Here is a 19564-nt window from a genome sequence, read left to right as displayed (position 1 = left end):
GTTTGGTGGTGTCTTTTTTAGACTATCAGATGACAAATGCTATGCCAGAATGATGTATTTAATCTTCAACTCTAAGTTCTTTTCAAGTTACAAATTAAGCATATTCATTTTTGACAAAAATGTGTTTAATATGAATATCTTTTTGTAAATTCTAATGTTTTTGTTCACAGAGATCAAAACGTCAAAAGAGCAAGTGTCAAAATATTTGAAAAAGGGTTCGGTTTTGCTAGAAAATAAAGTCAATTGACAAAGTCAAGTATAATTAATACAGAATTCTAGACTATCCAAGGTGGAACAGGTGTACTCACACTAGAACTTTCAAGCAATTTCATGTTTCCTTCCTATTAGTGGATTACTTGACCCTAAATATTCATTAACTCAGTAGGTAACAAGTAAAAGATCACCACGTTTCTGGAATCAGCGAATTACTCTTAAACATTAGTACAAAGATCACAATCCCTGTTTGGATTTTGCATATGAACTACAGATCACTGAGAGTTTCCTGTTGCACTGCAGCAAGAAAAGGAAATGTAACAAAGGCTTAATTTGCTGCAAAGTACAGCAAGATACTTCGGTAATCTTACAAAAATGTCATACTGGAACTTGTTACAGTGAGTTCAATTTGATCTTTTAATGTAATACAGTACATTTTTATAAACTTAACATTATCATTGCAGAAGAGCATGCTAACTGAATGTTAGCAATTTATCTTTTGTACATAATTATAATCTACTGTAGTTACTGTACGCAGATCTCAAAATGTTAGTACATAAAATATTCATTTTCTTTATACGAGATGAGAATGAACTTAGAAGAGTTTTGAATATAAGAATGAAAGGCTGTGCCTATTTCTCAAGAAATAATGAATTACACATTATAACCCAAGAAATCAACATTTGCAAAACTATAGTTTAAATTTACAATAAACATTATGATCAGTAATGGTGCATCAATATTCGATGAAATTTAACCTAACCATGTTTATGCACATAAAGCCTCGAGAGTCTGCAGCAGTTTCAGCATCAATTTTTCATATTTTTTGTATAAAATGGACTTAAAGGTACATCTTCCATAAATGTTTTCAGTGCAATTCTGTCAAAGAGGAAAATATAAAGCTAGTTTTTAATTATTTTATACCATAAAAAAACCTCAACAACTTGCATTTGCACTGCTGAAGCATAAGAAGCCAGTTCTGTTGTGCCAACTATTTAAAAGTCAATTCTTATCAACCATATTTGCCTTTCTAGGCAGCATTAACCCCATATCTATAGGTACAAATGTTGAAAAGCTGAATACTGGAAGAGAGGGAAGTTAAGATGAGGCAGAATAACCTAATTGTTTATAATACTTTTTTTCCACTGGTACAAAAAAAAAAAGGCATAATGAAAAAATTCTAAGGATTGCTTGCCTTACTAGTAATCTTACACTTTGTAAATCAGTAAATCCATGGTTTAGTATTGTCCTTTTCTCTGATCTTTACAGGCCACCTTGCAACAATAACTTATTTATTGACAGATTATATGAAAATGCTCCATTATTCAATGAAATAAAATTTTTTTAGGTTAGAAATTGATTTTTCATGTGTTGTCAACTGTAGGATACCAGAGGGAGAACAGCACCTGAAGGTATAATGAGTGCTTGGCTAAGCATAGTGTAGTAACTGATACATTTTGGTTCAAAGAAACAGTTTGTAAACTGTAAAACTGCATACAGGATACTGCTATAAGCATTTTGTTTCTTTTTTTTTTTTTTAGATTATACCTAAAAAAAAAAAAAAAAAAAAAAAAAAAAAAACCAACCAACAAAAACACACCAACAAAACGCAACCTCTCTAAGGTAGCACAAAATAAAAATGGAGCTTCATTCAAATCTTGAATACCTTGACCGTAATAACTGACAGCTGGTTATCCAACAAAAACTTAGCTCTTCATACCAAAAAAATTTGGCTCAAAAACAAAAAAGAAAGGTACAATAAACTCTCAATAAAAGGTTCTTTCATGAGGCAACCTACCATATACTACTGCTAGATACGAGTTTCCAAAAAAACATTACATCCCATTTTCAGCACATTTTTCATAAACATGCAACTTCACTATAAAATACAAAACACTTGGCTCTCAAGAACAGCTTTATAAAGACACACTGCATCAATAAAATTTCTCTTTGTGATTAACTTTACATTGTAATAAGAACTGTATTTTCACTAATGTTTATATATCAGATTTCATATTATAATGTAGTAATAATTTGCTCTTTGCATCATGTTCAGAAGGAAATATCTATACACATTAACATACTAGACTATTAAAAACTCAGTTACAGAATTTTATTGATACAGTAGATTAATAAAAACTGATAGGGGAAGATAAAATGGGTAGGGTATTCAGTACATTATTTAATAACACACTTTTAAAATTAAAATATTTTAAATCCTTTTTGAATTTTCAATGCCACTACAAGTCCAGAAAAGTCTGGCATCAATACTGAGGTGTAAAACAAAACTTCTCTCACAATTTGCATCTCTTGTATTATTCTATCCAACATTGTTCAACTGTAAAAGAAAGTAATTTAGCACCTCTGATGATAAGTAGGTGCCTGAAGGTAAACACTAGGTTATATTCATGAAGGAAACAAAAACTTTTTTTCTTCTTCTCCTCCACATGACAAATAGTGGCAAAAGAAAGTGGCACTATTTGTTCAACTGATTTTTTTTTCACAGTTAAATGTCAACAAGAGTACAAATACGAACACTGACAGATATTGCTTGAGATCAATTTTCAACAAACTGTTCTTTTTTAAATCAATCGATCCAATAAACAGTGGGATACTGTCAGTTTAAAGCCGCAGATAAAAGCTATACAAGCACTTTATAAGTCAGAAACATTAAAAAAAAGAACTATTTACAGTTTTCTTCTTTAGTTCATATGTCTACAAAGCCAGCGCACATTACACTTCACAAAAATCCACAGTTAATGATATCAACATGTGTGTGGCTAAAGCTTGTGACCTAGGGACTTCAAATGCAGGGGCAGGAAAATAGGTTTTGTCTTTTTGTCAGCAACCCCATTTGTGCACTAACAGCTTCATTCAGTCTCAAGCTTTATATTAAAAGCATTCTTCAAAGCTTTCACCTGGAAGGCTGGTAACTACATGCTCACTCATCGCCTTTCCCTTTTGGAAGTTCTGCGACGGACCTATTTGGAGAAAAATTATTTTTAATGTTTTTACAGAAAAATTTTGAAAAATCTGAGAACAAATATATTTTATAATGGAAAAAACGCTCAGTCTTGCTCAGTAATGTTTGAATAACTGTATATAGTGGCATTCATTATTTATTTTATCAAAAGCACAAGTCTCGTTCAATGACCAGGATGTAACTTCATTTGATGTTACTGAGCCTGTGTCCTTCTTGTATTCGAAAACAGTTTTTTCTGTTTTCATAAACTCAGATGCTCCAATCATCAGACGTATCCAAAAGTGTAAAGGCATTCACGGCTAAATTTTTAGTATTACTACTAACATTGTTAATGTAGTTGTATGAAATAAATATAAAAGTTAAATTATTTTAACATATTTGTATATACTGCTAAGAGGAAGAAATTGGTTTAGGATTCTGTTCCAAGATGTCATGCTTATTTTCCAGTACTATTTATTTTGTGTGTATGTTTTGAATTTATTCACTATCACAGTTCAGCTGAGAAGAATAAGCAGGAGTTACCTAGAAAATAATTCCCATTAGATAACACACAATTCTGGCAGATAGATGAGAAAGGTTACACAGAACAGAAACTTTAAGATGCTTGACAAAAAGAGGTATTTTCTAAGAAATGCAGCTTCTCTGTGAAACTACAGTGCAGCTCCACTACACGACAATGGCAGCTGACAACCACCCCATTCATTTTAAAGTAGGAGGGATAAGTTCTAAGAACAGAAGTCATTCTGAGAACAGGAGAAGTCATTCTCTGATCATCAATACACTGAGGATCACCACAAAGACTCACAAAGAAAATCTCAGGCATCTGTCTTACATTGATTGTGGAAACTTCCTCTTCTTCCATTACTTCTTCCTGGGGAATGTCATCACTGACCGGTGAACTACTCTGAAATACATCCATCTCTTCACTAGATTCATTCTCTTTACTGGCTGCTTGTTTGGAACGTCCTGCCCGGCTACAATGAGAAGAAAAATAAAGATTAGCTTCACAGCATATGGGTCTGCAAATGTAAAAACTGTATGAGCAAACATTCTACTTTACAAAAACAGAAGCCTTAAAATTTCATGTTATGTAATACTCCTGTCTTATGCACCTATATAGTTCATCCATACATGGGACAGAAGAAGTGGAACTAGGAGGTTGGACAACAGCGTTTGAAAACAAAATTCTTCCATAATAGAGGGCTAGGAGCATAAAGTTGAAAAGTTTTGCCTCCAAAGGTTTTACTCTTCAGTGCCAGAATACAGGCTGAAGCAGTGAACAACACCAAGCACTGAACAGGAAAAGCCAAACAGCCAGAGATTGAATACTATTTGTTGGTTTTTCCCTGTTCTACTCAATGAACAGATGTACTCTACTTCTACAGGAGTTTATACACAACCTAGAAGAACTCATATTGCTGTTCATGAAATTAACACTATAATGAACCTAAATGCAAGTACTCCAAGTCAGCTCATCCTAAGAGCTAGGGATAATCAGGATAACAATAACCTTATTAGGATAATCAAGAACAATCAGTCAACAATATCTTAAAATTGTCTGTTTTAGTTATGGGACCTGTGCCACAAGCAAAAAGCACCCACTTGCTTTACTTGAGAACTAGCCATTCCCCCTCATCTTAAAAAAAACCCAACTATATATATATCCAAAACTAAAGAGCATCACCCACATTACATTAGCACAGTCCAGAATCAAATCACAGAACCATCCTGTTTACTGCAGATGCAGTCTTGCTGCACCCAAACTGGGTGACTTTTTGGTTGAAATTAAACAAGAAACTCTCTTCCAGGCAGACAATGGATAGATGTCAATCTCCATTGAGGGCAAAGATCAAAAACAACTGTCCTCTGGCACCACTACACCACAAAAGTGGTAGGAATTTTCAGTCCCGCGAACCAATAAAATCTGGACAAAATAAAACCTCTGAATTGCATACAGTAATTATAGTGGGGGTTTCAGCACTAACCAGCATACCACCCCTTAAGAAGTAACACAAATCAGCCCAAATCAAGTCTTCCAAGACTGACAGAAGCAACAGAATTGAAAATGACACAGAAGAATTACTCACAAGCTAGGTTTATCTTTTCACATATTACAAAAATAAGCCTGTTCACATGCACTAATTGGTAACCTAATTTGCTATCAGAAACATTATACACTATCACTCCACAGGATACATTATCACCTCAGAGGCAAAATCCCTAATTCTAATTTGAAATCCATTCCCAAGGAGCCCATAAAGCTTTAAGTATTTGGACTAAATATATTCTATCTTGTGGTCCTGCTCAATATATCAACTTTCTTCAGTTAAAAGTGCTGTAGATATGTACATGGGAAAAGGAAGAAAGATTTGACTACAGTGTACTTTAAAGACTTAAAAATGACTACTGTCTCATCTTTTTCTTTCGGATTTGGAAAAAGGGTGGTCTCATTAAAAAAAAAAAAAAAACACAAAAAACCCCAAACAAACAAACAAACAAAAAAACCACAATATTTTTAAAATGAAATCTAGAATGGATCCAACAACTTTGAACCCTGAACCAACTTACTGGGGTTCCTTGTGCCAGGAATAACATACATACACACGAAAGAGGTAAATTTCTTACTGCTCACAGGTAGTGATACAGTTTACTTTCTGTTTAAAATGGGGTAAACAAACATAACAGCTTCACCAATTTCACTGAGAAGTGAATTGAAATATACTTTTTAGTGGAGGCAATCTTTGACAAACGCCACACAGCATGTCACCCAACAATGACTTGTTGGTGTGTCTTCTCTGCATGGTAGTAGCACCCTCCAACTCTTATTCTACTGCACATGTAGCAGTGACTTCTGTAGTAACAACAACTGTTGAGTCCTGTGTTTCTGGTTATAGAGTAAAGGAGCAGTAGAGATCTGACCTGAGGTAAGAATACTAGAAAGGCCGGGATATTGTGTGTGCAAAATGCTAGATCAAGTGATCTGGTGTGAAACCAGAATGTGAAATGGGGATACAAGATTCTTCACACAAAGTTGTCTGGTATGGAAAATCTCAGGGGTCAGGCAAATCAGTACATTACACTGCCAGAGAAAGATCAATATGATGCTAACTAAGCCCAGAAGACAGAAAAACAATGGAGTAATACAAAACATCAGACAGTAAATGTGCTGAAGTAGTGGCATAAGGAATTTATCACCAGGTTCTAGAAGAGTAAATCTGTTCCATGAGCTGCAGTTAGATACAACTGGGCAAATAACCACTTGTACACCTCTGTTTTCATATACTATTACCTATAAATGTACAGAAAAGGTAGAGATACCTGTACTTTCCTACAGCAGGCACAAGAAAATGAAGCTAGCCCCAGAGTTTAACCTCATTTTGGAGCTTAATGCACTTCATAATTTTCAGAAGCTACTATCTTTCACTGATCACAACACGTTTTATTCATGTGGAAATGATTCAAGTGGATAATAAGAAGGCCAGAAACCAGAAAGTAAACATTAGGAAGATTCAGGAAAAACTTAATTCTCCACAATACTGTTTCACTACAGTAACAATTTGATTCTTCCCCCCATCCAAAACAAACAGGACCACTTTTCTCTCCTAAAGTCCTAATAAAGCCCTATCTTCAAGGCCCTCCTGTGCTTTACTGACTTTTCTCCTAGAAAAGCAAAGCTATGATTATGCTACCTGAGCACCCTGAACTTACTCACAGTCTCTTGATCTGGTTTGAGATGCCCTAGGAGAAGCAGCTAAGGAAAACATTTTAGAAATAACAATGGCAATTTATTTTCTTAACTGTCAATTACAGCATTCTGAAATATTTTCCGTAAAGGTTTGCTAGGGGGCACAGAGGCATATTTTTAATTTTCATTGAACACAGATTTAGAACACTTACACTTTTTTTTGCTGAGATGGTGGTGTTTGTGATGACCTTCCTCGTCTTTTCTGTGGCGTAGACTGTGCTGATTCAACTGTACTAGTTTCAGACGGTTCTGCTCTGTTTTGAGGAAGACCCAAATTGCAAAACATCAAATTATAACTAATGTCCAAAGATAAAACATATGTAGCTTACAAGGAGATGGACTTACCTCTGCTGTGTTCTTTTTGATGTCCTATTTTGCCTGCCTTTTGGTTTTTGTTCAATGTTTTCAGTTTGCCTTTCTTCTTCCTCCTCCTCCTCTTCTGCCGCAGCTGCTGGTGGTTGTTTTTTTTTGCTCCTTTTTGATGACTTGGCCACTGGTTCTTCCTTTGGTGTTCCCCCATTATTTGTTCTGGTGGGGCGTCCTCTTCTCCCTTTCTTTGGTGGACTGTTTTGTTCATCCTCACTTTCTATCACATCCTCTTTTAGCCTTTTTTCATCTTGCCATTGTGTTTCATCAGCTTCTGAAACAACTGCAGGTCTCTTCCTTCCCCGTTGACTACCTCTAAGTTTCTGCTCTTGACCCAACTTATTCAGGTCATCTATACCTAGTTTCTCTTCTGAATCTGTGATAGCTGCTTTCTTCCTTCCTCTAGGCTTCTCCACCTCAGACTGAAAAGGTAAGATTACACCATTAAACTAAAAAATTAAACTGCCATATTAAACAGTCACATGCAGAAACTTCCCCCAACAAGACAGAGTCTTCACGCTACACAAGTTGTCTCATATTGTCTACCATACCCATTTCAAAAACATTTGCAAAAGTATAAACACATACCTACATAAAAAATACCAGGCAAGAGAAAAAGATTATTTGAAAGGTGAGTAGTCAAAACACTGGAGTGTGTAAGGTCTTCCTCATTTGTATCTTCAGCTGTATCAAACACAGTAGGATAGAACATCCGTAACTGCCTTTCTACCAATAGGAAAATTTTAAGATGGTGAGGATGGGAATTGTCAAACGGTGGCTTCAAGCTCTTGTTGTGAGCTGCAGGGTGCTTACACCTGGCTCCCACCCTGGCACTGTCAAGGCACCAACACAGGAGACAGTGGGCAACCTGAATTTACAATTGTAGAAGGAAGAAGAGGTGTTCCAGCTCTCTGACCATTCCTCTGGCCTTCCTCTGGATCTGCTTTAACCAGCTCTATGTCTGTCTTTTAATGGGAATCCCACAGTGCTCCAGATGGGGGTCCCGAGAGCATGAGAGCAGAGTAGATGTCAAGAATCACCTCCTTCAACCTGCTGGTCCCCTCTCCTTTTGATGCAGCCCAGGACATGGTTGGGTTTCTGGGCTGTGAGCATACCTGGCTGGCTCATGTCCAGTTTTTCATCCACCAGTGTCCCCAGTCCCTCTTGGCAGGGCTGTTCTCAATCCCTTCATTCTTCAGCCTGTATTGACACTGAGGGTTGCCCTGAGTCAGCTGACTTGCACTTGGACTTGTTGAGCCTCATGAGGTTCCCATGGGCCCACTCCTCAAGCCTGCCAAGGATGCTTCTGGATGGCATCCCTACCCTCCATTATGTCAAGAAAGACAGAACCCTTTCTGAATCATAAGCTTTCAAGACAAAAAATATTCCTTCACCTCTTCATGCTTTAGTTCTGTAAAGTGCACAGTAAAGAGCCACAAACAGCGCAAAGATTTCAATAAGCAGCTATTAGGGCCTGTTTGCTCCAACCAACCCCCACCCCTGGGAAAAATAAAAAAAAGAAAATATTACCCATGTACTATTTCTTGGGTACCGGTACCAAATTTCATTTCAGACCATGAAATTGTCCAAAAGTCCAAATATTTACAGTATTTCTGTTTCATATCAATGTTTGTTCTATACTTACATTACTGTATTTCAGCACATTATTAGTATTTGCCACATGGCAATGTAATCTACACAATGACAGTTACACAACTTAAAACCCAATTGAATGCTTTTTCCTTCACAGTTCCATTGTGACGTAAGCTAGAAGTCAGCTTACAAATTCATGTTTCCACTCTATCCAAAAACCTTTGTCATGAAAAACAGAAAGAAAATCTAGAGAGGATATGAGGGAAAAAAAGGAAAAGAAGTTAAAGGACAAAGAATGACACTAGAAGAAGATGGAAAAAAAAAATGTTTGAACAACGATGACATCTCCTGTCAGTTCATGTCTTCAGTGACAAAACTGTTGATCTAGATCAGTGACATCCTCATTATTCTGTTTTATTTGCCTTTGCAGTCATCATGTACATCTGTCATTGCAGGTCCTTTTAGCCGGTAACTGCAGCCAGTTTTCAAACTAAAGTTTCTCCCTGAGGTTAAACAGTGTCCCAGAACTTGAGAACTAAGGTGTTACTCTATAATTTAATTTGGATAAACATCCTGAAGAGTGATATCTTTAAAACATGGACCTTCTGCTACGAAATTAAAATTCTGTTTCTCAGTTAATGCTTTCTATAATGTGCTCCCCAGCTCCAAAAAAACCAAAAAACAGTTCTGAATCAATAACCTTAAGCACCTCACTTACAGATTTAAAGTGCAATAATGCATGCAAAAGTACTCAAAACACTGAACTGTATTTGCTTTATTGCTCAGCTTCCTCAGTTACCAGTTCAAATTAATGCTTCTAAACATAAATTGCACATCAGGAGCTGTTTGGACTCTCAGGCTTTAAAGTTTACAGAAGTGAGGTTTTTTTTGACAAGAGATTCCTGATTTTTCTGATTTTGTTATAAGTCAGTTTGTTTTTCCCACAAGATATAACAGATATGTAAGATGATTATTTACACTTCAACACAAGCAAAAATTCAGGACACTTTTAGTAGTCAGTAGCTTACATCCCAAGCAACCAAGAAAAATGTACCAGACTGATATAATAAGACAACAGAAAAGTGTCAGAGAAGTAAAAAAAAAAAAAATAATAAAGCGGCCGTGACATCAGACACAGAACATCTTTAATGTAGCAAAGAAAATCCAATTTCAACAGATCTGATCTTATTACTTTTTCATGCATAGCCCAAATACTACAAAATAATCAGGATATACTACAAAATATAGATTGTCAACTGCTATTAAGGCACGAAGAACTGAAATTTACTAGTGGTATGTGAAATTCTTGTTATTTTATGTGATTTTAAAATTACAATACAACTACAATTTTCTCTGATGCAGGTGTAAATACTGCTTAAGATAATACTTACCCTGCTTATAATTTGTTTTATGTATTAAAGCACTACATCTGAGTGAGAGTCCAAATAATGTTTTATATCCTTATTAGGAACCTTCATCATTACTGATCTACATATATATATATAAATCCATCAGTAAGGACAAGGCTATCACTCTCTAAGGCCTAAGTACACTTAGAGACAGGATTTAGTGGTGGACTTCACAGTGCCAGTTTAACGGTTAGAACTGATGACCTTTAAAAGGTCTTTTCCAACTTATACAATTCTATGAAAACAGAGAAACTGAACCTTTTTTTCATTCTATTTTCATATCCAACTCTAACCACATTTTCCAGTAGTTTACAATATCAACTCAATTTCAGCATATTTTCCTGAATGACATAAAATATTATCACATGAATTTTTATTTTATTGTCCTGGTGATTTAAAATGAAACATCTCAATGCAACCAAACAGCTCACCCTTACAAGATCAGAGTCCTCCCTTTTGTCAGTTTTCTTTCCTGGTAATGGTGAAGCCAGTGTGAATTCTTCATTTTCACTGTGATCCATTTCAGTACTGTCAAGCCTAGAATGAATAAACATGTATTACCCCATTATTACAATACTGGGCAATCATTAAAAAAAAAACAAACTAAGAACAACAATCTTCTTAAGAAATATACTACTAAAATGAATAATTTGGCAGAAGAAACATTTCACTGTGAGTACTCTAGTCACCATGTATCACAAGCCAGAACACCTAGGTCTCAGGACAAAGGTTTTAATCGTAAACCACACTGACTTTTCTTTCCACTGAGAAAGATAAGCAGCTTTTTAAAACAGAAGAGTTTTACTGAGTTGCAAGAGATCTGCATGTTTGCATCCATTTGCATACACTTTTCTATATCAATCAAAGATCCCCACAGACAGACCAGCCAAAGAATGTACACTTTCCTATGCTGAGATATAGGCAATAAAATAGCAGATTTAAATTTCAGAGACCAGTTCATCCCTCTGCTTTTTGTTGTGTTTTTACAGTAGAAATTTAATTTTTATTTCAGTTTCTACAAATGCAAATGTGCACAATAATGCCTCCTGCATATGTAAATCACTGAGACACACAGATAAAAGGTAGTGCACAAAAGCCAATACACGAGTCCTTTCATTTCATCTGCCCTGGGGTAGGCAGAACAAGATTTTAAATACCAGTGCACATTTATTAATGAAAAGAAATATGCTATGAGTTTAAGTGAAAAATGGTATTCAAATGTACAAACCCTTAAATCCTTGGCCTAGACACTGCATAGTGAGTGAAAGACATTCTCACTTCTACAAGAGTAAAAGCTGTAAAAAATGTGACGTAATCGGAAGCTTAGGTTTTACACATCATCTCAACAGATGCAAATTTGCCTGTATATATTCCGACAGACTGAACTGGGAATACCATACATACAGAATCACTGCCATCACTTCTCTCTGTCTTTGACATCTCCACTCAAAACATCAGTTTAACTCAGGTGAACTGGAGAGATCGTGAAGATGACAGAACATGTTAGGCTGCAAGTGCAGCCTTTTTTAAAATTTGGTCTGAGATTCATTTTGATGGATATAAAGGAGAATCTGGAGCCCACCTGTCTCCAGTCAATAATGTATTCCAGCATGTCAACCTGCATGACTCGTAAGAAATAAGCCTTTCTGCAGACTTTCTAGCAGAGAAGTATTTCTTGTAAAACACTGTACTACATGTAAAATTAATATCATGTATGAAATAGTCACAGAAGTACTAAATGAGAAGCCTTGTATTTAAACATAGCATTTCCTCACAGTCCTGAAAGATTGTGAAAAAATATGAATAGTGGGGCTACACAATCTCTCAATGTCTGTGAAAAGAAATTAATGACAATGTGACTTTCAGTTAAAAAAATGAACATAAGACACAGTAACTGATGAATAACCTACAAAGCTGGCACAAACTGTAACTTTTAAAGATAGATAACTAGGAGACTTACGTAGTATTACAGTACATTCACCTCTTCATCACCAAACTAAAATCCCACAATGTTTATCTGCAAAGTCCAGCAAACTGCAGGGACTAGAGGATGAAGTCATGCGAGATGACCACAATGGCCTACCAGTCCTCACCATCTCTGATGTGTTGTTAACTGTACAGTGAGGTTCCTAGGGACTGCAGCTGTGTGTGTACACACACACATGTACACATGTGCATATATACGTGTGTGGGGCAATATATATCTACCTGAAAAACACCCCAAAAACCCCCAACCTTGTTCTCAAAAACCAAAATATATGAGGCTCTCCTTTCCTCCTTTTTTTTTTTTTTAAGGACATTTATTTCTGGGGACATAAAGCCAAATTCATGGTTTCACTTATACTAATGTAGTACTATAACTTTACTTCAATGTAAGATAAAAGAATTCTGTCTTTCGCTTAAAAAATACTACAGAAATATTCAAAGCTTCCATTACAAATATTTGAAATATCAAAGCTCCTTTGTTGTCTACCAACCTCCCTTTGATCCTTCCTGGAGAGCTTGGATTTGAACTGCTGCTGGCATTGCTTACAGTTTCCATTCGAGAAGATTTGGATTGAGACTGCTTGCCTGCTGACGAAAGAGGCTTATTAACTGCTCCAAGAACATTGGCTGCTTTGGGCTGAAACCAAAAATATATTTCCTTTATTTTAAGCTACACGTTCAGATATTGTTAACACGTACTATGCTTAAAATATTCACAGATTTCACTTTCTGCAATCATTATCTTAATTTTAACACAAAGTGATAAACATTTTCATATGAAAGCTACAACAGACACCAGAAGGAAGCTGAGGAAGCTGTAATGAAATAGCTAGCTGCCACCAAAACTGGTATTCTTCTCCGTACCCTTAGATTCTGTCCTCTTCTCATTGGTAGTACAGAGTGTTCACCTGACCTTGCAGTAAGCCACTTCAGCACTTTGTGTGCAGTTTGCTTTCTGCTGATTTATCTGCATGAACTAGCTCACCATCTGGATCAGATAAGCACCTGTACTAGCAAAACAGAAATAGCAGAACAATGGCCCTTCCAGCAAAGGAGACATTAAACTGGCTTAGGTGTAATGGCAACCACATTAGTTTCAATTGGGAATGAATGAGAATCTCCAAAGTCAAATACTGTAGAGAAGACTCTGAAACCTCTTGCACAGATATAAAAATATTAGTCTTTTAAAAAATATTAGTCTTTTAATAAGTGCCAAAATTCCAGACACTGGTGAGCTTCAGGTTATTAATTTAACTGGATTATCTTTCAGACATGCTGAATGCCTCCAGCTCATACAAACTTTTGAGAGAGCTGAGAGTTCAATTACTCCGAGAGAGAATGCACATTTCTGCCAAACATCCAAGTATAAAAATGTTGAATTAAAGACCAATCCCTACATTTCTAATTATGCATCTTCTCTTTCAATATTAGATTCTAGCTATGTCTACAGTTAGTGACAGTTTAAAAAAGTTCAACATGCATATCATATCAGCTTTGAGTGTTCCTTTTTCAGAGCTATGCATCATGGAAGTAAGTGCCGATTATACCTTTATAGCCAGAGGGAACTTTACACTTAAAAAGATTCACTCTGCACTGAGTACAAGCAAAAGAGCATATGCTTTCCAAAAGAAAAACCTTGGAGAACAAAATCCAGTTTAACAATTTACATCTATTAGCTCAGAACTAAACATTAATCAATATGCATTTCCTGAAAGAGCTCAAAAGCAGAGATTTTCAAATTCACACTGAACTGGACTTGGTACTAAGAAGGGACTAACAGGGCCTGAACTAACAGCTCCTCCCTTATGACAGAAGATACACTCAAAGCCTTACTGCCCTCAGTGTTCCCTGCTTATACCCACCTCACTCACATCCTCTCAAGCTAGTATTCCATTTCCAAATCTAGGACTCCCTAAATCAACTTTCATTTCTCGCTCCTCTCATGATGGTGAAGCAATTGAAAATTCTGGTGGTCAAATACAGCTCTACTGCTTGTTACAAAATTTCAAAACAACACAAAAAGAGCTAGAGTACCTGGCACCAGAAATTGAAAATAATATAAAAGTTAACTTAGGATTCAAAAGAGTTTCAGTTAGTATATATGAAAGACATGGAGCTGCTGGAGAAATCAAATATTGGAAGACGAACTACTTCCTTTTATAAACTTTTGTGTCTTCACAAGTAAGAAGCCAATCTCTAATCCATGGTGTTCAAGCACTCAAATGCACAATACAGTGATGATCTATTCCAATTCATAAACGTTGACTTTCAACTTCTCAAAGAGATGCTCATCTACCTTTTTTTCCTAACTTGCATTCCTCCTTTATTACTAAGTTACTAGCTCACAGCTAATGCTTCATTAGCAAAGTTAAGGGTAATGATGTTGCTGAAATTTCTTTTGTTTGCAAGGTAGCAAATTATTGTTCTTTGTCATCTAGAGCAGAACACCTTAATCCAGATGAAAACCACAATTTGTCTTTTCCTTTACTAGATTTCAATTTTATTCTAAAGAGTATCTGGGTTTAGTTTTAGTGAAGAAAGAACACTGCCATTCAACACAATGCATATTTTGAAAGACAAGTTAACATAACTGTAGAACAGTCAGTTATCTTGTAAGATCCTGTAAAAGGTATTCAGCTTTGCCAAAGATTAATAGTGAGATTTTAAAAATAATTTCTGTTGGAGTTCTCCATAGCTGTCACTTCATAGGCAACACTGTAGTCTTCTGCAGAAAAGAAGGTTAACCATTTTGTAAACTTGTCAAATATTATGCATTGTTTGAGGGATTTTTTTCTGGACTCTCTCCGTTTAACGACAACAGGCTTTGCCTATTATTGCCACAACCCAGCACAGACAGTAGCAGTTTTCTCTTCTACCCATCTCTTTTCTATACCTAGAAACAATCTGTTCTCTTAAAGTATTTCATAAATTGCATGCTAGTTCAATTGAAAAAAAAACCACCAAAAAAAACCCCAACAAACCAACAACACAAACACACAAAAACCCCGAAGAAAAAAACACCTCCCCCTCAAGCCCCCACACCATACCTACCTTTCCAGGAGTGAAAAAAGACTTCATTTCCGGAGGAAGATAATTTTTGGTGTTACTGAAATTCTGTAAAGAAAGGGGAAGGGGGGAGAATTACAGCAATAATCAGTGAATGAGATAGATAGATAGATAGATAGATAGATAGATAGATAGATAGATAGATAGATAGATAGATAGACGGACAGACAGATAACACTGAAAGATTTCCTTTATATCATTTATGCTTTTGAATTTTTAACTGGAACACTTAACACTGAATTACAACTTACAAAATTTAACAGACTTATCTCAAGAAAAATTAAATGTCATGGTATACCTTGTCAGGTTGAGTAAAATATCTGGCTGGAAGTACAGGGTCTTTAGGGGATTCCAAACTGTATGTTGTACTTTTTGACATAATGATATTCATTGCTACATCACAGACTGTGTATAGTTTCTGTAAATAATAAAATTAAAAGACCAAACAACACTTTAAAAGTTCATTGAAATCTCGACAAGAGATAGTATATCTTCTGAGCACAGAACTACAAGAACTCACAGTTTGAAAGCAATCATCTTAAACAGTGTATTGCAGGGTACTGAAATACAGACACTAAAGGCAAAAGCATTGAGAAGTCTATCAGTTGAAGACAGATAGTTTTCATGATCTTTCTGCACTAAAGAACAGCCCTTGCCATAGTTTCTAAGACAAAGTTAAAACAAACAAATGAACACACCCCACCCACCCACTACCAAAAACTCATCTCTGTGGGCAAAGCAGAAAAGTGACAAATCTGTATATTGTGTAATGTTAAAACCACAAAAGAAAGATTAGGGTTTGATACATTCACTACACAATACAAAAACTAGAGACTTCTAATTTAACTATTTTTCTTCCTATACTAAGCTTACTCTTGCATTTTAAAAATTAATTATTACAAAGCACTTTAGTAGATGAATTAAACAGTAGATGCTGTATCTATTTAGTATTTAGTAATCTTACTGAGACAGAAAGAAAAGGACTGAAAACTATTAAAAGTCTCTTGCAGATGTGCAAGAAGCACAGGAAAATAACTGTCATCTAAAATATAATAAATATTATCATTACAGTATATAAAGTATAGTCTCATACATACAACTTCATTAAAAGATATTTTGAAGTTGGTATATAAACAAGAAGCAACTCCCTTCCATAAGCAGGCCAGAATTAAATGCAATTTCCAATCAAAAAGTATCACCTACTTCATTCATTTTTTGATCATCTGGTCCTTGAGCATCCTTAGTCTGTTTGATATTTTCTACCATTTTTCTGATAAATGCGTGACTGTTGTTTTCATTTTTAGCCATCAATATTTCCAGTATGAACCATAGGCACCTAAGGGAGAAACGCAGTATTCCGCACAAATAAAAATACAAAAGAAATCCTTAAACAAGCACATTTGAGAAAGTGATTTAGCCTAGGTTTTACTAGTATTATGAATTCGAACCAGTCTAACTCTGGGAAAACTGTTCTTTAGAAAAAATGAAACGAATGTAGGACAAGCAGAAGGTAAAGAGTTCATCTGTAAAATACCAGAGAGCACTAAAAAAGCATCTATACTATTTCTCACAATATTTTACAGAAATAATTGCCATCATTATTTGCACTTGACACTGCAATAAAGTACCACAATGAATTAAAATTTCACTTACAATAAATTTAGAAATAACACTATTAAAAGCAGTCTTACTCTTTAATGTCCTTGAGTTGTTCAATGTCCTGGACTTTGACATAATCTGGGTCGTGAGCTAGGAGATGGATAGTATAAGGAACAACATACTCTGGTAGAAGTGACAACAGTTTCTCTGAAAAGCAGAAGAAAGATGGATCAAAAAACTACATACTAAGAAATACACTTTTTTCCTAAAGAGGAAAGGGCAACATTTTTCTAGCATCCCCTGAGACTTTTAAGTAATCCTAAGCAATGACTGCAGGAGAAACTCTTTCCTACATCATGACCGATAGAAGGTCGATTTTCCTCAGGGATTCAAAAACTAAGGGTTGTTGCCAATGGCCTTCTCAGAGTTATGATCACAAAATATGTATTCTGTAAGGTAACAAATTCCCTGACCAACACTGTGCAGCATGAACTCCAGCATCTCAAAGTTTGATGAGGAAAACCAGAGTAAAAAAGATCCTTTCCTATGGGGTAAGGAAAACAAAAGGACAAGTTGTACACCAAAAATAAAAAAAACACAAAACATTTTACAGTAAATATCCACACTGCTTTCTTTAGCCTAATGCCTGAGAGGAACCAGTAGATGCACAGTACACCTTAATTATTAAACCTGTATCCTGTGCAACAGGCAAGACAACAGGTAAAGGAAGGCATGCTAGTATTCTGTGTACCTTGCTATGGTACAAGCATCTGATCTTAAGTGCTTGTGGCAAATGCAAAGTTATAGTATTAACATGACTACGGATAAGCACTTCAATGTATGTGTGAAGGAAAGAGGGAAATTCCTAGCTCTGCTTTGGCGGGGGGGAAGAACAGAAGAAGGGAAAAAAAAAAAAATCACATTTTTGAGCTAGTAAAGAGTCACGAAAGACATGATCAAGTCTGGAAAATCTTCTTTCAGTAAGCCTTTAACTATCCCCTATTCAGATATAAGTCCAAACATCTGTAAATCATTACATATAATAATAATTTTTGAAAACAATTTTTAATACATTAGAAAACTAACATTTTTATCTCCAATACATGTATTCACATGGGGTGTGTTTGACACTTATTGTGCACATCAAAGAAAATACATCATTATTGTAGATTTTACAAAACAAAATAATTGTCATGCATAAGTGAGGTTTTAATCTATCACCTTCTTAGAAGTCTGCATATATAGGGGTAATGCACAGTCCACATAATATATATATATATATATAAATATGTATAATACCACCCAGTGTCTTTCTATTTCAAGCTATTTTTATGTAATTGAAATACAGTGTACTCTGCAAAGCAGCTTTTGATGTGTTTCAACTGACACTGCCCTATTAACTTCAAGCACTGTCCTGCATTTCAGACAGCATTACTAAATAAAAAAATAAAGATGTGAAATGGAAGGAAAAGAACATAATTATTACTTCAGTACACTAGCATAATTGGCTTGCCTTAGACATGTCCCAGGCAAACCAACCCACTACTATTTGCATTAATTAGTAACTTCAATAGAATGTTCATCAAGAGCTCATGAACTCAGTTTTTCAGCAACTTCCTGCTTCAGACAATTTCTAATATAACAATAATTCCAACTGGGTCTGGAAAACAAAATTAAGCAGTTCTAGACAAAACAGGTAAAGAACAAATATTGACATATATTCTATGTAACCCCTGTCATGACTAAAAATAATAATTACATATTGTTTCCTCATCTCTAATGAAGAAAGACACAACCTGAAACGTAGAGTGGCTTTTCTACCAGCATATAAAACTACAACGTGCCAAAACCCTTCATGAAGCTCCTTATGAGCTTTTAGGAAAGAAATTTGTTAAAAAAATTAATCTTCACTCCTGATATTTTTCTGCTTACTGACTTGCAAGTAAAAGCCCATCCTGAGAAAACAATAATTCCTATGCAAGACACGTCTCTACCCAGATGAAATTAGTAACAGATACACAATCAAAATAAGTCTCTTCTTGAGTGGCTTCCACTCTGAATAGCATTTAGAGAATTTAAGAGAGCTGAGAATAATTCCCGTCAGCCTGTAAAAGGCCAGTGTGGAAGAAAAGAGGCATTTTACTATCTGGTACTAGTCCTTAGGAAGTTTTCCAGATATTTACCATCTTCTCAACAAAAGCTGAAATCCCCCCAAAATATGCAACAGATATCCTCCTCACCTGTACCAAGTTTTCAAGACAAAATGTATCACAAAATAAAACATTTATAGATTCAGAAAAATAGCTATATTAATCAAAGATACAGTTTTCCAAAGGAGGAGGTATTACAGTCATTACTACCCTGTATTACTGCATGCTTAGAAAGAGGAGTGGCAAACACCTATACATTTAAATAGCACGTTATTATCAGAACTGAGCTTCAGCTGTACTACTGCAATATGGATATTTTAGGACACAAATAGTTTGAGACATTTTATTTGTTGAAAGCTCAGATTGCTAAATCTGAATGGCACAAAGTTAACACTGTAATCCTCAAAAAATCCTGCAATCTATATTTAATCCAGACTTCTCATGGATTATAGCA

General features: G+C 35.4%; 1 protein-coding gene across 1 annotated transcript in view; it reads right to left on the bottom strand.

Annotated features, from left to right (window-relative positions):
• Positions 1–603: 603 nt before the first annotated feature.
• The window catches only part of PDS5B (PDS5 cohesin associated factor B), a 100838-nt gene continuing 81877 nt past the window's right edge, over positions 604–19564 (bottom strand). The window contains 10 exon segments of the mRNA XM_050331319.1: positions 604–3194; positions 4029–4170; positions 7094–7195; positions 7287–7729; positions 10741–10846; positions 12787–12932; positions 15347–15409; positions 15660–15779; positions 16565–16697; positions 17053–17167. Of these exon segments, the coding sequence (XP_050187276.1) occupies positions 3159–3194; positions 4029–4170; positions 7094–7195; positions 7287–7729; positions 10741–10846; positions 12787–12932; positions 15347–15409; positions 15660–15779; positions 16565–16697; positions 17053–17167 (1406 nt within the window). The 3' untranslated portion in view covers positions 604–3158.

This window comes from Myiozetetes cayanensis, unplaced genomic scaffold (assembly GCF_022539395.1).
Source record: "Myiozetetes cayanensis isolate MyiCay16 unplaced genomic scaffold, myiCay2020 scf5-8, whole genome shotgun sequence".
Lineage (NCBI taxonomy): Eukaryota > Metazoa > Chordata > Aves > Passeriformes > Tyrannidae > Myiozetetes > Myiozetetes cayanensis.
This window is presented reverse-complemented; position numbering and strand designations above follow the sequence as displayed.